Source organism: Trichechus manatus, unplaced genomic scaffold (assembly GCF_000243295.1).
Source record: "Trichechus manatus latirostris isolate Lorelei unplaced genomic scaffold, TriManLat1.0 scaffold00155, whole genome shotgun sequence".
Taxonomy (NCBI): Eukaryota; Metazoa; Chordata; class Mammalia; order Sirenia; family Trichechidae; genus Trichechus; species Trichechus manatus.
Genome location: NW_004444091.1, coordinates 149,421 through 166,502, shown reverse-complemented (window position 1 = coordinate 166,502; position 17,082 = coordinate 149,421). Strand labels below are relative to the sequence as shown.

The 17,082-nt window shown below is 50.1% G+C and overlaps 1 protein-coding gene across 1 annotated transcript in view; it reads left to right on the top strand.

Annotated features, from left to right (window-relative positions):
• GRID1 (glutamate ionotropic receptor delta type subunit 1) overlaps positions 1-14,884 on the top strand; it is a 1,005,377-nt gene extending 990,493 nt beyond the window's left edge. Inside the window, exons 14-15 of the mRNA XM_004386072.1 lie at positions 3,139-3,379; positions 14,176-14,884. Coding sequence (XP_004386129.1) covers positions 3,139-3,379; positions 14,176-14,604 — 670 coding nt within the window. The 3' untranslated portion in view covers positions 14,605-14,884. The remainder of the gene's footprint in view (positions 1-3,138; positions 3,380-14,175) is intronic.
• Positions 14,885-17,082: the final 2,198 nt, after the last annotated feature.

Sequence of the window (17,082 nt, the reverse complement as noted above, 5' to 3'; positions counted from 1 at the left end):
TAACAGAAATACCACAAGTGGATGGCTTTAACAAAGAGAAGTTTATTCTCTCACAGTCCAGTAGGCTACAAGTCCAAAGTCAAGGCATCAGCTCTAAGGGAACGCTTTATCCATCAGCTCTGGAGGAAGGTCTGTGTCATGAATCTTCCCTTGGGCTGGGAGCTTCTCAGCGCAGGAACCTCAGGTCCAAAGGACATGCTCTGCTACCAGCACTGCTTTCTTGGTGGTATGAGGTTCCCATGTGTCTCTGCTCGCTTCTGTCTTTTTAATATCTCAAAAGAGATTGGCTTAAGACACTATCCAATCTTGTATATCTCATCAGTATAACTGCCGCTAATCCATCTTATTAGATCGGAGTGATTGAATTTACAACACATAAGGAAATCATATCAGATTACAAAATGGTACACAATTATACAATACTGGGAATCATGACCCAGCCAAGTTGACAGATACTTTGGGGGGACACAATTCCATGACACATGGCGGGTATGTACCACATTTTATTTATCCAGTCACCTGTTGATGGATTTAAACTGTTTCTGCCTGGTGGCTATGGTGGATAGTGCTGCAGTGAACATGGCTGTATACCTGCATTGGCTGAGCATTTACTACGTGCCAGATCTGGGGAAGACTATCTGCCTGGCTCCCTCTTTTCATCTTGTCACAATAATCCTGTAAGCTGGCTACACTTATCATAACCCCAGATTTTATGATGACAGCCCTAAGGCTAAGAAGTCTAAGAACTTCCCCGGGGTCACGTGGCCCTTGTGAAGGTGGAGTCTGAATCTGAGCTGACATCCATCAGAGCAGGGTTTGTGCTGATGAACACGGAGCTCTGCTGTCTCTCTCTGCATGGCCAGTAGGTCACTCCAAGTCTTCTCAAAGGCCCTGGGGCTTCGTGCATGTTTGGCTCTGGGCTGCTGTAACTGCCACAGGGTCCTGCCTGGTCATCCCTGCTGGCAGGGGCTTAGTTAGTGGCTGCTGGTTGGTGGAGTCAGTGGACGCACAGACCTGAAGCCGCCTGCGATACTTTGAGCCATACAGACGTAGCGCCATGCTGAGCCTGCCCTGTTGGTCATGTGATGGGCAGTACCCGGAATCCGTGGTGCTCACTGGTACCCAAGCCCGACACCAACCACACAGATGCACATGTAAAGCACATACTCATCTCAACAGCCAAGTACTGTATTCACAGCCACATCCTGAGACTTGTGTGCTGATCTGTGCCCTGGACCTCTAACAGACGTTATCTCATTCACCCTCACCACAGCCACTTTAGTTTAGATGTCTTCGTTATTCAGTGGATTTCTTCATGTATTTATTGACACAGCAAACATCCCAGAGGGCCAGAGCTGTGGCAGCCACTGTGCTGGCCCAGGGCACACATGGGGGAGGGGGTTTGCGGGTACCCAGCCCTGTGTGAAGGATCTGCTCATCTAGTGGGCATCCTAGGCCTATGCTCAGTAGAGAAGGAAGCTGAGGTTGAGGAAGAGCAAGTGACTTGTCCAGGACCCCCAGCTGAAGTCTGGTGCCTCCACCCCTGGATGCTCCCAGCCAGCGAGAGACTGCAGAGGGTAGCCTGAAGTCATGCTACGCTGGGCCCATGACACTGACAGGTCAGGGGACCAGCCTGGGCTGCCATCTGCCCCCCTGAAGTCACCAGCCAATGCATGTGATTGAGCTCAGCCTCAGGCCTGTCAGCACATCTTGCCTGCATTGCAGGTCCAGGGAGAGACTGTTCAGCTGCGCAAAGGTCAGTGAGCTCCTCCCGGGTGTAAAGACCCTCTCATCTCTGACTGTTCACACCTAAGAGGCACCTGCAGTGTGGTCAACTGAGTGCATCATCATGGACCAAGTGCCAAGAGCCCCTCCCCAAATGAGTGTGAGTGGCCTGGAGGCTGCCAGCAAGCACTGGCTCATGTTTAGACCCCTGGATTTCTACTGAGGTGTCTACAAAATGCCATGATGAATGCTCACTGCCATCCAGCCACCTTCTTGGGGGATGCAGGAACAGTGGAGGTTGCCCCACCATTGTACATGAGATACATTCCGGACTCCCTCTCATGGCCTGTGAGGCCCTGTGTGCTCTGGGCCTCTGTCTGCTTCGCTGCCTTCATCTCACACCGTCCTCCACCTCACTATTGCTCAACAGGAACACCAGCTATGTTTCAGCTTCTCAAGCACTCCTAGAACTTACTCCAGACAAGACTGTCAAACATGGTTCCAGTCTCTGGAAGTGTCTGCCTCCCCCTTGTTGAATGCAAACCCTGCCAACTACCAAATGCTTTTGGCAAAATATTTCCCCTCTCTGTGCCTTAATTTCCTTCACTGTAAAAATAGAGAAAATAGAAATAACCATCTCATAGGGTTGATGTGAGGATTAAACACTGTTTGTAAGCCCTTAGAATGCTCCCTGACACATAGAACATGCTAGATGAGTGTGAGCTAGTGTATGATTAATCATCCTTCAGGTTTTTAGTCACCCGTCACCTTTCAGTGTGGACTTCCTAACTCCTTCAATTTAACTCCCCACCATACCATTTCCTAGAACACCCTACTTCCATTACATTGGATTTATCACAGTTTCTCTCTTTATATTAATTTCTATACTTGTAATACCCATGCTCATGTCTCTAAATGGGAAGCCTGCCAGTGTTGAACACTTGTACTTGGTACAGTGCAGATGCTTGTTAAATCAAATGAATAGGTGCATGATTTGATGAATCCTAGTGGGAGAGACTTGGGATATACTTAACAGAAGTTTGCAGACAAGTGCTTTTGTATGTATAAACATTCTTATCCTCAGGGTGAGGCTTGTCTCACTCGTTCCTTCCTTCCCATGTTGTTTATTCTGAGCATCGTGCTTGCCCCAGGATCCATGTGTGCTTTGTTATAAACTTTGGACGTGTTGGGAGGCAATGGGGCTGGCTGGGACAGGGCACCTAGGCGTTTGAAGAGGGGGTGATGAAATTCAGTTTGTGTTCGGGAGGAGCAGTATGTCTGCGGTGTGGAGACGGATTGGAGTGGGAAAGCTGGGGCAGACAACGGCCATGATGGCTCCAACCTGTCCTTGGTGGGGCCAGCCATGTGGGGAAGGTACCCGTGGCTGCAGATGACCCGGGTTATATCTTGCAGGATCCTGGAGCTACAGGACACAGGTGACCTTGATGTGCTCAAGCAGAAGTGGTGGCCGCACTCAGGCCGCTGTGACCTCACCAGCCACACCAGTGCCCAGGCAGACGGCAAGTCACTCAAGCTGCACAGCTTTGCTGGAGTCTTCTGCATCCTGGCCATTGGCCTTCTGCTCGCCTGCCTGGTGGCTGCCCTGGAGTTGTGGTGGAACAGTAACCGATGCCATCAGGAGACCCCCAAAGAGGTCTGTGCACGGGCCCTGTGTCCCCATCATGAGCCAAGAGTGGGGGAGTCATATCGGGCCATTCTGTGAGGGGGGTTCTCACTGTTAGTGCGTACCCGAGCCGCGTTGTTGGAGACAGAGGCGGTGTTTTACATTGCAGGGTTGTGTTCTTGTTTCACTGTGTCTTGAAAGCAGAAGAGCAAATGTAGGGGATGTTTCCATGTGCCAAGGTGCTGGTCGTGGCCACTAAAGTCCTATATTTATCTACAGCTCACGTACCCCTGGGCAGCACCAGAAAGCTCTACCTGCCCGGCCCTGCCCATGTGCCTCCACCCTGACCTGGAGAGACCAGCTCTAGGGATAAGAGAGAAGCAAGTTCTTCATGGTTCTGGTTGCCTTCCCACCAGGGCCCTCCACCGGCCCTCCTCCCCTCTCCCTCCTGCCTGGCAGGGTCCAGTCTTCTGCTTGGTCCCTCCTGGGCACACCCAGTGCAGAGACTGTGGTGTCTCTGTCCAGACCTCAGGTCCGGAGACCACTGTCCTCCACACCTGTGCTGACCATGAGCTGCCTGTGCCCCTCAGCACTTCCTTCCCGCGGATTTTTGTTCTTCTTTAAGCTCCATTTCTTTGGAAATGAAGGCTTCCCCAAGGTTCTCTGGAGACAATTCTGCTAAGAGAGGGTGGCAGGGAGTGCCATGTGGTGGTGACACGCAGCCAGACACATGGGGCATTGGCCAGCCACTCCACCCGAGGGCTGTCATTGCATGCTAAACTGCCTCACACTCTTCCAGAACCACAGCCCCACTTGTCAATTCTGTTGGTGCAAACAGATGCAAATCTCAAACAAGAGGCAGGAAAGCAGCCTACATCAGACCCGAGGAGGGTGGAGGCCTGCTGGCGGGAGTGGCACCATAACACCCTTCTCTGTGGCCTAGGTGGCCGTACGGGATGGAGTCCCACAGGGAAGGGCACCCCACCGCACCTGCAGACTGTCTGCGCACACTAGGCTGTGAGCTCTCTGCCATCACACTGTCTCTCACTGCAAGGGCTGCTGCGTGCTTAGCCCATTTGAAATGTTCTGGGGCAGCGCTTTCCTTTTCTGCCTTCTGCGTACCCCCATGCAAGGGAATGCAAGGCCTGGGTCTCCCACACCCTCCAGGGCTCTCTGATGCTCCCTGGACCATAGGAAGGAAGAAAGAAAGAGAGCTAAGGAAAACCCACTTAGAGGAAGAGTTAATGGTCTTGTCCCAAGCTTCTTGGGCTCCTGGAAGCTTTCTATGGAGAAAGTCGCTGTGGGAGACAGCGAGTTATTCTGACAAGCAGTTCTAAGGAAGGGCTGCAAACCAGCTCTCCCCTCCAGCCTGCTCATTCCCAGTCAGCCCCTGCACCCAGGCCACAGCCAGCGCATTTTTCCCTGTTCTTACCACCCATGTCTATGCACAAAAGCATCAGTGGGCAGCCAGGGTGGCTGCACCCGGCAGCGCCAGGGAGGACAGGCCCACTAACAGATCTGCATAGCACCCACTGCCAGGCCTCCCCCCGCCCCCAAGCCTGCAGCCTGATTTCCTTTATGTGAATGCTTTTGGAGTCAGGGGTGGCAAGGTTGTCAGGTGGGAGAGCACCATGCAGTCATGAACCCAAGTCCAAGGTGGCAGGGGCATGAGGGCCATGTGGACACAGGCTTGGACTCGGCCCTCCAGGACATCCTCTGAATGTCAGTGCAGAAGGATGCATCCCTCCTCTAATTTAGAAGTCCATGTCCCCTTATAGTCATGTCCCTTCACCTCCCACAGGCCCAGACTTGGAAGCCCAGAGTTAGTTGTCATGGTGGAGGGAGCAAGGGGGAATGGAGGAGAGAGAGAGAGATTTTTAAGATTTATTTTAAGGAATTGGTTTATGGGATGTAGGTACTGGCAAGTTTAAAATCCATAGGCTAGAAATTCAGGCAGTCTTGTGTCCAAAATACATAAGCCTGGAAACTCCATCAGAACATCTATTTACAGTCTTGAGGCAGAATTCTTCTCCCTCAGAAAACCTCAGTTTTTACCCTTAAGGACTTCAACTGATTGGGTAAGGCCCACCCACATTATGGAGGTTAATTTATCTTCAACTGATTGGGTGAGGCCCACCCACATTATGGAGGTTAATTTATCTTCAACTGATTGGATGAGGCCAACCCACATTATGGAGGTTAATTTGCTTTACTTACAGTCAACTGATTGTAAATGTTAATCACATCCACAAAATAACTGCAGAGCAACATCTAGACCAGTGTTTGGTGCCAAAAATGTGCATCATAGCCATAAAAGTCATCATCACAGACTGATTGCTGGAGAGACAAAGATAGGAAGGCAGAGGCGAAAAGAGAGACCAAGAGATGACCTAGCAGTGAGGAGCAGCCCCTGCTTGCCAGAGGAAGCATCTCGTCTTCCTTTGTGTCCTTTGCATAAGCCCAGGACCTCAGCTATGACAGAATAAGTATACTGGCCCTGCCTGGAAAATGTGGGGCTCCCTGACCTGGCTGCCGATCACTTTGGGCTGGGAAGGGGACTGGTGAGAGGCAGGCGGAAGCTGCACTTTAGACTCATTAGGCTGTTCATCTGAAAGTATGCGGCCTTTCCTCTAGCTCCTTTGGGGTAGCTGAGAAGGGTGACATGGTGAATGAAGGGAACATTACATCTTTTCCTATTTTTAATGGGTTTTTGATTTTCACTGAAATGTCTTCCTCCCCGCCTCCCTTCCTCCCCTATTCATAAACATGCTTATATGGCCACAGCTCCTGTCCTCAAGGAACTTACCACCACCTGGAAAGATGTGGCAGAGTGCCCAGGCGGGCTCTGTGCTGCTGATCAGGCTGTCCTGAGTGGTTGATGGGTGCCCAGAAAGTGCAGAGGCCGTCCCAGCCCAGCCAGGACACGCAGGGCCGTAGGGGTGAGAGTGCTCCTTAGTGAAGACTCCTTTGGGCTGGGCTTGTTAGAACTGAGTCGGAGGATTGAAGCAGTCAGACAGCTGGGGAGGAGATTGGAATTGTATCTGTGGCAGGGCAAACGGCACAGAGGTCAAAAGACACCAGAACACTCCCGGAGCACCAGGGCTGGAGTGTGGGCATCAGGAAGAAGATGTGAGTCAAAGAGGATGCAGGAGGCGGCGGGACCAAGCTCAGAAGGACTGTAAATGCCAGGCCAAGGGGTTTGTTCTCATCTTGTAGGGATAGGAACCAGGAGACAGGTTGAAAACCAGTGTTTTACTAGCAGATCTTTAAAACCTTTGAGGAATAATGACGGCGTTTAATCCAGAACTAGTCTGTGCTCTGGTTGCCGTGTTTAATGGAGCAGCGTTTGCAATCAGGTAAGTGCATCTGGTTAATCGCAGGATGTTTCGTTTTGGGACCTTGGCCATATTTCTTACCTGTCGGGAGCCCGTCTTTGGGTGGAGCTCCCGTCGTATTTAATGGCTCACACTGAGTATCTTCAGAGTACGGATGCTCGTAGCCACCTACTTGAGGAGATGTAGTAATGTGCGTTCAACCTCTTAATATTCATGGGGATTTGAGCTCATATTTTTTTGTAAGGAATCAGGCGATTATGTAGTTAACCAATGCAGGTGAGTGCACTGAGCCCCAGGCATGCAGTACGGAGCCACCCGCTAGATTTATGGGGGACGTGGAGCCTTTGCTCTGGGAATGAAATATTCATGAAATAAAGATGAGAGAGGACATGAGGAGTGAGGGATGAATCATCTGTCACTGGGGTGGGAGCTTGGAATTCATATTGCGTCCTGCCTTGCTTGCTTTTTCCAGCCTCCGCCTCCATTGCAGACAGGAGCTGAGCAGAGGCCAGGCGGCTGGACTGTGGGGTGCAGAATGGCAGCTAGACCATCTGTTCTGGCCAGTGGGCTGGCTTCTTTCTGCACGTCCCCACAACACAGTCTTGCTCTCCATGGAAACTTCCATCCCAGTGATACTCTCTTTTGGCCCACACGCTTCCCTGCCTCTGCCCCTCTGAGGCCTGCTTCAACTCCAAACAGATATTTTCTCTTCTGCATCATTCCTTTCTTTCTTTATACCAATCTCATAGTGTTGTCCTGAGGATTCAATGAGGGAAGGTGGCAGAGCATTTGAGGAAGTACCTGGCCCATGGTTCATGCTTGGTTCATGGTGGCCAGGAGGCTTCTCATTCCCAAGGACGTGGAGATAAGCAGTAAGGCATGTGGGCGGTGGGGTCGGGGAGGCAAATCAACTCTTAGGGCAGCTTCCCTGTGCCTGACAAACTGCATACTCTCCTCCCATACAGTCCTCCTCCGTATACCAGCCTCCTCCCAGAGGCAGGCTCTTCTGAGGGCCCTAGACACTGGGCTTCCAGTGGGTATGTGCAGGAGGAGGGGTTCCTACCAAGCATTTCCCAGAGGGTTTGGGGAAAGAAGGGTGTGTACTCTGAACTCTTCCCTGGACCAGGCTCCTGGTCACTGTTAGTAATTCTCTGAGCCGCCGTTTCTGTCTTCTGTGGAAAACAGGCTGGCCTGACAGCTACACAGCTGAGATCACACAGCTTGGCATTAGGGTTCGGTAGTGAGTGTGTGCTTCAGCCCTTTCCCAGGGCCTTCCAGTCTGAGGGAGCTGAACATTATCACAAACCAGTGTGTATCTCAAAACCAGCTATGACAGAACTTCCTGCCATCCTGGGCCTCCTCTCCTGAGCAGGCACCTCATACAAGTGTGATTTGCATTGCCATTGCTTGTTTACCTGCTCCCCTCTGCATTCCTGTCACTTTGCCTGTCTCTGGAACGGTGGACCTCTCGTTAAAGGTGGTGGATATAACTGAAGAATTGAGCACCTTCCATGTGCCAAGGACCAAGATGGATGCTTTACCAAAAACATCAGCTCCTCTGGTATTAGGTGCTTGAAATGTTTATCGAATGAATGAACCACTCTGGGTGCCTATGAAGAAAACATTATTAATGTGAAATTGTTGTGTGCTCATTGCAGCTGAATCAATGCTTTCAATTCTGGCTGCGCATTAGAGGTGATTGATTCTGGAGCTTTTTAGAAATACAGCTGTCTGAGCCCTCTTCCCCAAAGGGTCTGATTGGTTAGGTCTGGACAACTGTTAACTTCTAAAATCTCTGTGTGTGCTTCTGATATCCTGCCAGGGATGAAACCACTGGTCTGCACACTCCTTCCAGGTGAGACTGGGAGTGTGCTGCCTGGCGTAGCAGAGGAGAGCAAGGGTTCAGAGCCTGTCGGTGTGAGTTCTTAGCTTGACACCCTACTTCCTGTGGATTGTGTGAGCTGGGGTGAGTCTCTTCACCTTGGGCCTCCATCCACTCCTTTGTACTACCTGTGCTGTGAGGGGGCCGTTAGCTCCTGTTTCTCATAGTCCTTCCTACAAGGACTGTGGCTGAGCAGATCAGAGCTCTTACTCGTGATGCCCTGGAAGCAGCCCATCATCTCCCGAGACCACGTTCTTGACTGAACATTCAACTCCTTTGCTCTTACCCAACTGTTACTCTCAGATCCCCAACCCAGAATCTTTGGGGTCGGGTAAATCTTTGGACAACACCTAAGATCACATTGATTGCATTTCTCCCAGCTGTTGGGTCTCATTTGCCAACTGGATAGTCTCAGTGGGAACAGGAGAATGCCACCTACAACTGTCCCAGTCAATTGGGAAATCCCTTGTCCTCAGTTTTGTTCCTGCCCAACTTGAAGGAGGAGCCATTGAACTCCGAACGAAGTCAGTTCTAATGAGTCCCACGTGTCCCAGGCTGTTAACATAGAAGATAGTTTAATCACCGTTTTCCAGTACACGGTATTATTTCCACATTGGTGAACAGCAGCTTAATTATAGAACTTCTTTATCTCGCTGCAAGGCAATGCCTCTGAGAGTTTCCCCAGTAACCTCTACTGGTGCATTTGTCATCATATTTAATATGGGGCGAGAAAGGCAAAGCTGGGATTCAGCCAAATGCACGGCGAATACAGTCAGTGAGTTTCATGTCGCAGTCAGAGGTGTTTGACTAGGTCAGTTACCTACAGTAAATTAACAAAGGCAGGAGTGAGTTTCCAAGTCTCTTTCCACAGCTGTCATTACCTGGCTGAGCATCGAAACCTTGAAATAATGAGGATGTAAACTGATGTAGCTCACATAAAAAAAGCCCATTATATAAATCTGCATAACATAATAGAATGCACCATTTTGTCTAAAATATAGATAATTATTCAAATCACTCCTGGCTATTTCCTTGAGTGGGCTGATTGCTCCTGCCTCTTCTTGGCCAGAGACACATTGACTACCACCAGACATGACATTGCATGTGATAAATTGGTGGTCCATGGTGATAAGAAAAAGACAGTGCTTCCAGAGTTTCCAGACTACATGGTTTTCTCTTTCTCTGCGCTTCAGTGCTGGCCCTGATGGACAGCGCTGGGCAGGCAGCTCGGAACACATGCCATAAGACTCGGAAACAGGCTGCATTTATTTTTCAGAAAGGACAGGCAGGCATTTGCTTTATTTAGTTGTACTAATTTTCTTGTCCAGTTACACAATCAGTATAGGGAGCTTATGATGACGCTGTCTTCTCCCAGGGTTTGTCTTGAGGTTGGAGCTCTCAGCCAGAGTGGAATTTGAATAGAGTGAGGTCCAGTTGGTGCAGAAAGGATGCTTTCCTTCAAGGCATTTGGGGCTGGAAGCTCTCCATGGGAGGTTTGTTAAATTGCTGTGGACATTTCTCCATGTCCTGAGATGAGGAAGTTAAGAGTGGATTCTCACTGCAGTCTTTATTGGAACTGCTTCATTTGTCCTTAATTTCAGGCAGAAAAAATATATATATTGAATTTAGCAAACTGCTCATTCAAGCACGTTCCTTCAGAAATGCTGACCTTAAGGCAGTTCAGCCATCTCCACACCCATGTCCTGAGCTAGTCTTTATCCTAGATGCTTTGATGTTACCTGGTCAACTCCTTACAACTCTGTGTATTCTGGTAGATGAATGCCTCTCCCCTGGTGGTGGTGTTGTTAGCTGACATCGAGTTGACCCCCAACTCATAGCAACCTCGTGCACAATGGAACGAAATGCTGTCTGGTCCTGTGCCCTTCCCATGATGGATCATGGATTGTTGTTTTCATTCACTGATTTTTGGAAGTAGACCACCAGGCCTTTCTTCTTAGTGCATCTTAGTCTGAAAGCTCTGTGAAACTGTTCAGGCTCATAGCAACATGCAAGCCTCTACTGAGGGATGGATGGTGGCTGTGCTTGAGGGGCATTGGCCAGGAAATGAACCTGGATCTGCCGCGTGGAAGGCAAGATGTCTATTACTGAACCACCACTGCCCCTTGCCTTTGCCCTACCACTTTTTAAAGCCCTCCCAGAACCTGTTCTCCCGTGAACTTCATCAGTGAAGGCATCCATCTCAAAAACCCCTTGCTCACATTTTTTCTTCAGAGGAATTTTTGTTGATTGGTCTTCTACTGAAACTCTCCTTGTGTTTCCTTGGCATTAGGTAGAGAGGGTTCTTTTAGCTTTGTCCCCACTCCCAACTTCTGCCTTCCTGTGGCCTGTTAGCCAGGAAGTTCTCCATTTTCCTTCTCCAGACCCCACCAAAACTAGGGGCACCTCCTAAACAACTGACCTGGCCCAGTGCTCCATGGACTCTGAGGGGAGAGACCAGGCCCTTCCCTGCTAACTAAGAATCCAGAGTGGACACAGCTATTGCCAAGACACTCACCTCCCTATTCAAATCAGTTCACTCTTAAATTGTATTTCTTTTCACTGCCAAAGGATTCCTTAAAGCCCTGAACAGAAAGTAGAAAGGAGGAAAAAGCAACAGTATGCAACTGACCAGTTGTTCCAGTGATTCCCAGGACCCCCTGGCTACCAGTTTTCCTTTCATGGAAACAAAAGACAGCTCTGCCAGCAAGGGTACCAAGCCTGACAGGCTTCTCTGAGCTTTGCTGTCTGCTCAACCACTTTAACAGGAAAGGTGGGGACAGGGGTAGAAGGGAAAGCTTTGTTAGTACACCCAAACAATATCTAAAATTCTCTCTCAAGGTATTCCAGCTTCCAGGCTGTCTGGTACCAGTCTTGTGCCTTCATAGATTTTGAAATGAAAATGGCCTAGGGATAAAGATATTTACCAAAACTGACTATGGTCAGTTCAAAGGAAGCAGGCTGCATCAATGGCTTATCCAGAGCTCACAGCATCCATGAGAAGGCTGGAGATGCAGACTGTGATGGGCAGGGGTCAGGTCTTGTCCAGAGGCCTAGGAGGTAGGGGCTAGGAGAATGGTCTTGGGGCAGAAAGTTTGGTGAAGCACTACCACGGCAATGGAGGAAACATCATCCATTTTCTGCTTCTTTTTCTCCTTGTTCAGGATTCAGATTAATTTCTATTGGCCTCACTTGGGTCACTCTCCTGCTTCTTGGCTACAGGTGGGCAGGCACTGGCCAAAATGTTATACAGCGAGGAAGAAGTAATTCTCCAAAAGCAAATAAGTCATAGTCTTATGAAGAAGGGAGAATTGAAGCTCAGTGGCCCCAAAACATCTAATGCCCAATATGGCAACTGGAAAATACTATTAAAATAGTTTCACATGCAAAAATAAAAACTACACAAACAAATAAAATACACAGAAAGGGGCAAGGTTGCGTAGGGATGGCTCAACCATGATGTCAGGTGATTATGAAGAGAACTTGAGTTCTGTTTGTTATGTATTTTACAAACTTTGGAAAGAGTCAGTGAAAGGCACTGGAAGCATGGTCTCTGCTTGGGCAAAGTAGAGGCCTGGTACTCTTCAGCTGCTTTCCCTAATTTTACCCATGATACTTGCCGTGCAGAAATGCCTCCAACTCAGAGATGGTCTCTGCGCATCAGTGAGCAGAGCTCAGCTTGTCTGGTGCCTCAGATCACAGGAATCTTGATTCTTCCAATGGGCTATACCAACGATTTCTGATGTAATTTCCACTCATGATGTCAAGCTAGGCCCCACCCTCTCCTCCATCCTCCAGCCAGTTGGCTCTCCCATTCTCAGATTTCCTCCTGACCTGGAATGAGTTCTCCATTGTTTTATGGGATTTGTCGTTTTCTTGTGTTGGGGAAAGTTCTGGAAAAGACAACAGGTTTCCCAGCAGAAGCCGGGCTCTGTGTGCCAGTCGTGAAGTCACTGAAGGTATGGAGGGCACTGTTCCTGCTCTCTCTGTGCCGGGGGTGGTGGGAGCAAGGAGTGAACTGCAGAGAAGTGCTGGGGTGAGTCTTTGCAGGGGTTAACCCTGTGTCTGGTGCACTCAGGTGAGGGGGTACTCACGCCAGTCATCCAGGGGAGCCACCTCCTGGGTGAAACCCTAGCCCCTCAGCCCCACAGCAGCTCGAAGTGGTCACTGGAACAACCCTTAGATGCGTGGTTGCTTTCATTTTCTTTGAAAGCACTTTCAGGGCTATTGAATTTCTTGCGTTTCTAGCAACCCCACAGGTAGGCAAGAAACAAGCTGCAGTCTTATAGAGTGGACGTTAATATTCGACCACCTGTGGGTGTGTCTCAGTGCTGATCTTGACATCAGGGAAGGGCAGGCAGTGAACATCACCAACAAGGAACCAGTGTGGACCCTCTGCTGGGCACCTGACCCTGTGTGCCACCACATGAGGGACGGCCGAGGAAGCAGACCCCATTGTCCTTGTCCTCAGGGGCTTTCAAGCAGCGTGACCTCTTTAATGTATTCTGACCTAGTAGGCAAATCCCCAAGCATGGAAAGGAGTGACAATTTGTTGTGTTTTATTTTCTTTCTTAAGCAAATACATTAATGAACAAACAAAACATTTGTCTGTGATGTCATTTACCATGTGGAGAAAGTGTCACATGTGAGAATGCTTCGTTTAGGCTGCCTGAAGGAAATCAGCTGACTCCTGAAACACCCTTTCCTCACTGTCCCCACCCCCTACCCCCATCCAGAAACCCAGGCCCCATTGATCTTCCAGAAAGGAATATGGTCCCCCTTCTGCCACTCCCTGCGTCTCTGGAGATATTGAATAGGGAGAGCATGGGCCTCAGGAGCAGGCAGAACTTAACCCCTTCTCCAGGTTCCAGTGCTGGCTCTGACACTCCCCCACGCTGTGACTCTGGGGATGTCATTTCACCTTCCGGAACCTGAGCCTCCTTTTGTGTAAGGTGAGGGTAATCAAAGCAAGAGTTTTCAGAGTTGTGAACCTTAAGTGGCAAAATAACCAAAACCAGTTGCTGTCGATTCAACTGTGACTCATGGAGACCCCGTGTGTGTCAGAGTAGAACTCTGCTCCAAAGGGTTTTCAGTGGCTGATTTTTCAGAAGTAGATTGCCGGACCTTTCTTTTGAGGCACCTCTGGGTGGACTTGAACCTCTAACCTTTTGGTTAGCAGCCAGGCTCATTAACCATTTTCACCACTCAGGGACTCCAATAGCAAGTTTACAGGGGACCTAGCAGGGGTTCAAGGACCATTCTTTTTTATTCCCGGGGACTCCTTTCCACGCCTGTCTCTGCCAGTCTTTCAAAGTGTCTTTTGAAAGGGCTGTCTCTGGGTGTGCTGGATCTTAAGCAGAATGCAGAGGGGAGGCACACTGCCGCCAAGGCCTGCTGGTAGGCTCTTTGCTAACCGGGGTTAGTGTTCTCAGCCAGTGGCTCCCCAGATAACTGAGGGTTGGCCACACAATTGAGGGGTGGGGAAGTTATGTGGGCTCCCCTACTGTCCACCAGGATGCACAGCCCTGTGTCTTCAGGCCTCCTGGGGTGTGTAGAAGCCACCTGTGGCTCAGGTTAGGGCTCGACCAGGCCTTTCTCTGCTTTCCTTTCAGGACAAAGAAGTGAATCTGGAGCAGGTCCACCGGCGCATGAACAGCCTAATGGACGAGGACATCGCTCACAAGCAGATCTCTCCGGCGTCCATTGAGCTGTCAGCCTTGGAGATGGGGGGCCTGGCTCCCAGCCAGGCCTTGGAGCCGACGCGGGAGTACCAGAACACCCAGCTGTCGGTCAGCACGTTCCTTCCAGAGCAGAGCAGCCACAGCACCAGCCGGACACTCTCGGCAGGGCCTGGCAGCAACCTACCATTGCCGCTGAGCAGCTCGGCCACCATGCCCGCCATGCAGTGCAAACACCGGTCGCCCAACGGGGGGCTGTTCCGCCAGAGCCCCGTGAAGACCCCCATTCCCATGTCCTTCCAGCCTGTGCCAGGAGGTGTCCTTCCAGAGGCCTTGGACACCTCCCACGGCACCTCCATCTGATCACACCGCCTGCCCTCCCGTCCACCTGACCAGCAGAGCTTTTTAATACAGACACAACACCACGGACCACACACACACATGCACACACACACAAAGACTCTAACATTTTTCTTGTACATATGTGTAAATAATGACATAATGGAGTGGGATAAAAGTGTATTTTGAATATTCCCAATTTTCGAAGTCAGTAAAAAAACCCACAAAAACTGTATGAATGACTTTGTAAATTTTGTTCTCTATGAATAAAAAGGCAAACTACTTGTGATCATTCTGAAGTGCCAAAGAGCCCCCAGTTCCTGGGCCTTTCTGAGGGCAGGAAGGGTGATGAGGTCAAGAGCCCCTGCTGCTGGGAAGAGGGAAAGTAAGAGCTAGCCACCCTAGAAGAGCCCTGGAGGTGGCTTGCTGCTGTATCACACAGCGGCGCCACCATGGCCCTTCCCTCGTCCCTTCTTCAGTACCCTTGGGTAGGGAAAGGGTGAGCCCCCAGCTAACATTGGCCTGGCTCACTGGGTCACCCTGCAGTAAGGTGATCAACTTCCCTATTGCCAGAAAATGAGGAAGCTCCCAGGACACTGGGCAGCTCTGGACAAGCTGGTCACCCTACTGTGGGGGTCACAGGGTGCCATGGTCATGGGAGAAGCCACCCACATTGAGACAATGGTCACGAAGGACTCTGATGTGGACTTGCTCTACTGTCTTGTTTTAGCCTTGTTTTGACTGTCTTTACCTAATTAGAGGAATCGACAAGAGAATATGGGAGAAGGACGGCAGGACCCATTCTTGCCTCAGAGGGTCTGGGTAGAGGTGGATTTGGGCCTGGTGAACAGGTCCATGGGGATAGGGAGGTGCAAGGTGTGATCGTGGAAACCAGATGAGCTGGTGGGACCAGGTAGAGGGAAAGTCTCTCCTTAGGTGTGGGACCCACGGTGCCGGGTGAGGGAGGAAAGCGCAGTCACGGACGACAAGGGTAGCAGCACTGTGGTTTCAGATAAAAGGATGGTGTTGGCAGGAGCAGGGAGGGTGCCCAGGTGAGCAGGACTAGTGTTCTAGGTGATGGGGGCACCAGGGAACAGATGAAGGGGACCTTGTTTGTCCAGCTAGGAAGGAACCTTGGCCCTTCCTTAGGAGTGAAGCAACATCCTAATTTGTGTGGTGTGGAGACAAGTAAGTCTCATCCCTCAGGAAAGTTGCTTGTAGCCCAAGCAGTAAAGGGATGTCTCTGAGTCTGAAATGAAGCAGGCAGCCTTCCCAAAACTGCCAGAACCCAGTGAGCCTTCACCTCTGTTTTACTACCTTCTCCAGCTCAGAATCCCTCAAGCAGTGATGCAGCCCACAACTAGGCCCTCCTGGCAGACAGCATCTTCTCTGAGATTCCAGGCCTGTTTCTGAGCTGGAAACCCTGTTTCTTAAGCCTAGGACAATCTAACTGTCCAGCTTCCTCCATTGCCCCTTCTGAGACAGTTAGGCTGTAGAACCAGAAAAAGAACCGTTAGAGGCAGAATCATTCGAGTTATCTGAACTGTATCACTTCAGCTACTCGGCATCTGAAGACAAAGGTGTTTCTGCTCTCCTAATCTGTCGGTGTGGAGGACACAGCCCACACCTGGCTCCCAGAGAGGGTGGGGCCCCTTCCTCAGCCATTATTAGGGAGCTGAGAGTGTGGGTCTGTGGTCGTGGAGAAATAAAAAGTCCTATTGATTGCCTCTTCTATTGCCTTGTAGAGTTCCTGGGGAGATGTATTTATGAGGGTGATAACTAGCCCAGGATTGATTCCTAAAGTCCCCAGTGGCGTGATTGAGCAATAAGGAACGGCTGCATCTAACAGTCTGCTAAAAGCACCCCCGAGACAAGGAGGGTGTTTATAATTACGTAATTTATCTCTGGATGTGGAGAATGGCCTGATGTTAGTGCTACCAAGGGGACCCACTGACACTTCTCCAATCAGAGCCCATGCAGCCCCAAGCAGGGAGTGCGGGGAAGCCTGGGTGGGCCGCGCCATCCTGGGGAGGAGTGGGCTGTGTTGGTCTCCATCAGCAATTTGGGGGCCCTGTCCTGGATGGTCAATTTTTCATATACATCTATTTTTTTAATCAAACTCTGGTCTCACTGCCTTACCTCACACCCAAGTCTGTCTTTTCCTTAGATGACCTGTCTTCTGGGGTAGAGGGTGGATGTCTTCTTGGACATCTTTGTCAGGGAGAGAAGAGAGAGAGTATGTGTGTATGTGGGGTGTGCATGTGTGAGAGGGAGACAGCAAGACAGAGGGTGTGAGAAAGAGTGTTTATGTGTGTGAGTGTTTTGTGTAAGAAAGAGAATGTGAGAGTGTGTGTGCATGTGTGTGAGTATTACGTGTGAGAAAGAATGTGAGTGAGAGAAAAAGTGTGTATGAGATTGTATGGGTGGGAGAATGTGCGTGTGTATGTGTGAGTGTATGAGTGAGAAGGTGTATGTGTGTGTATACGTGTGTGAGAGTGTGTG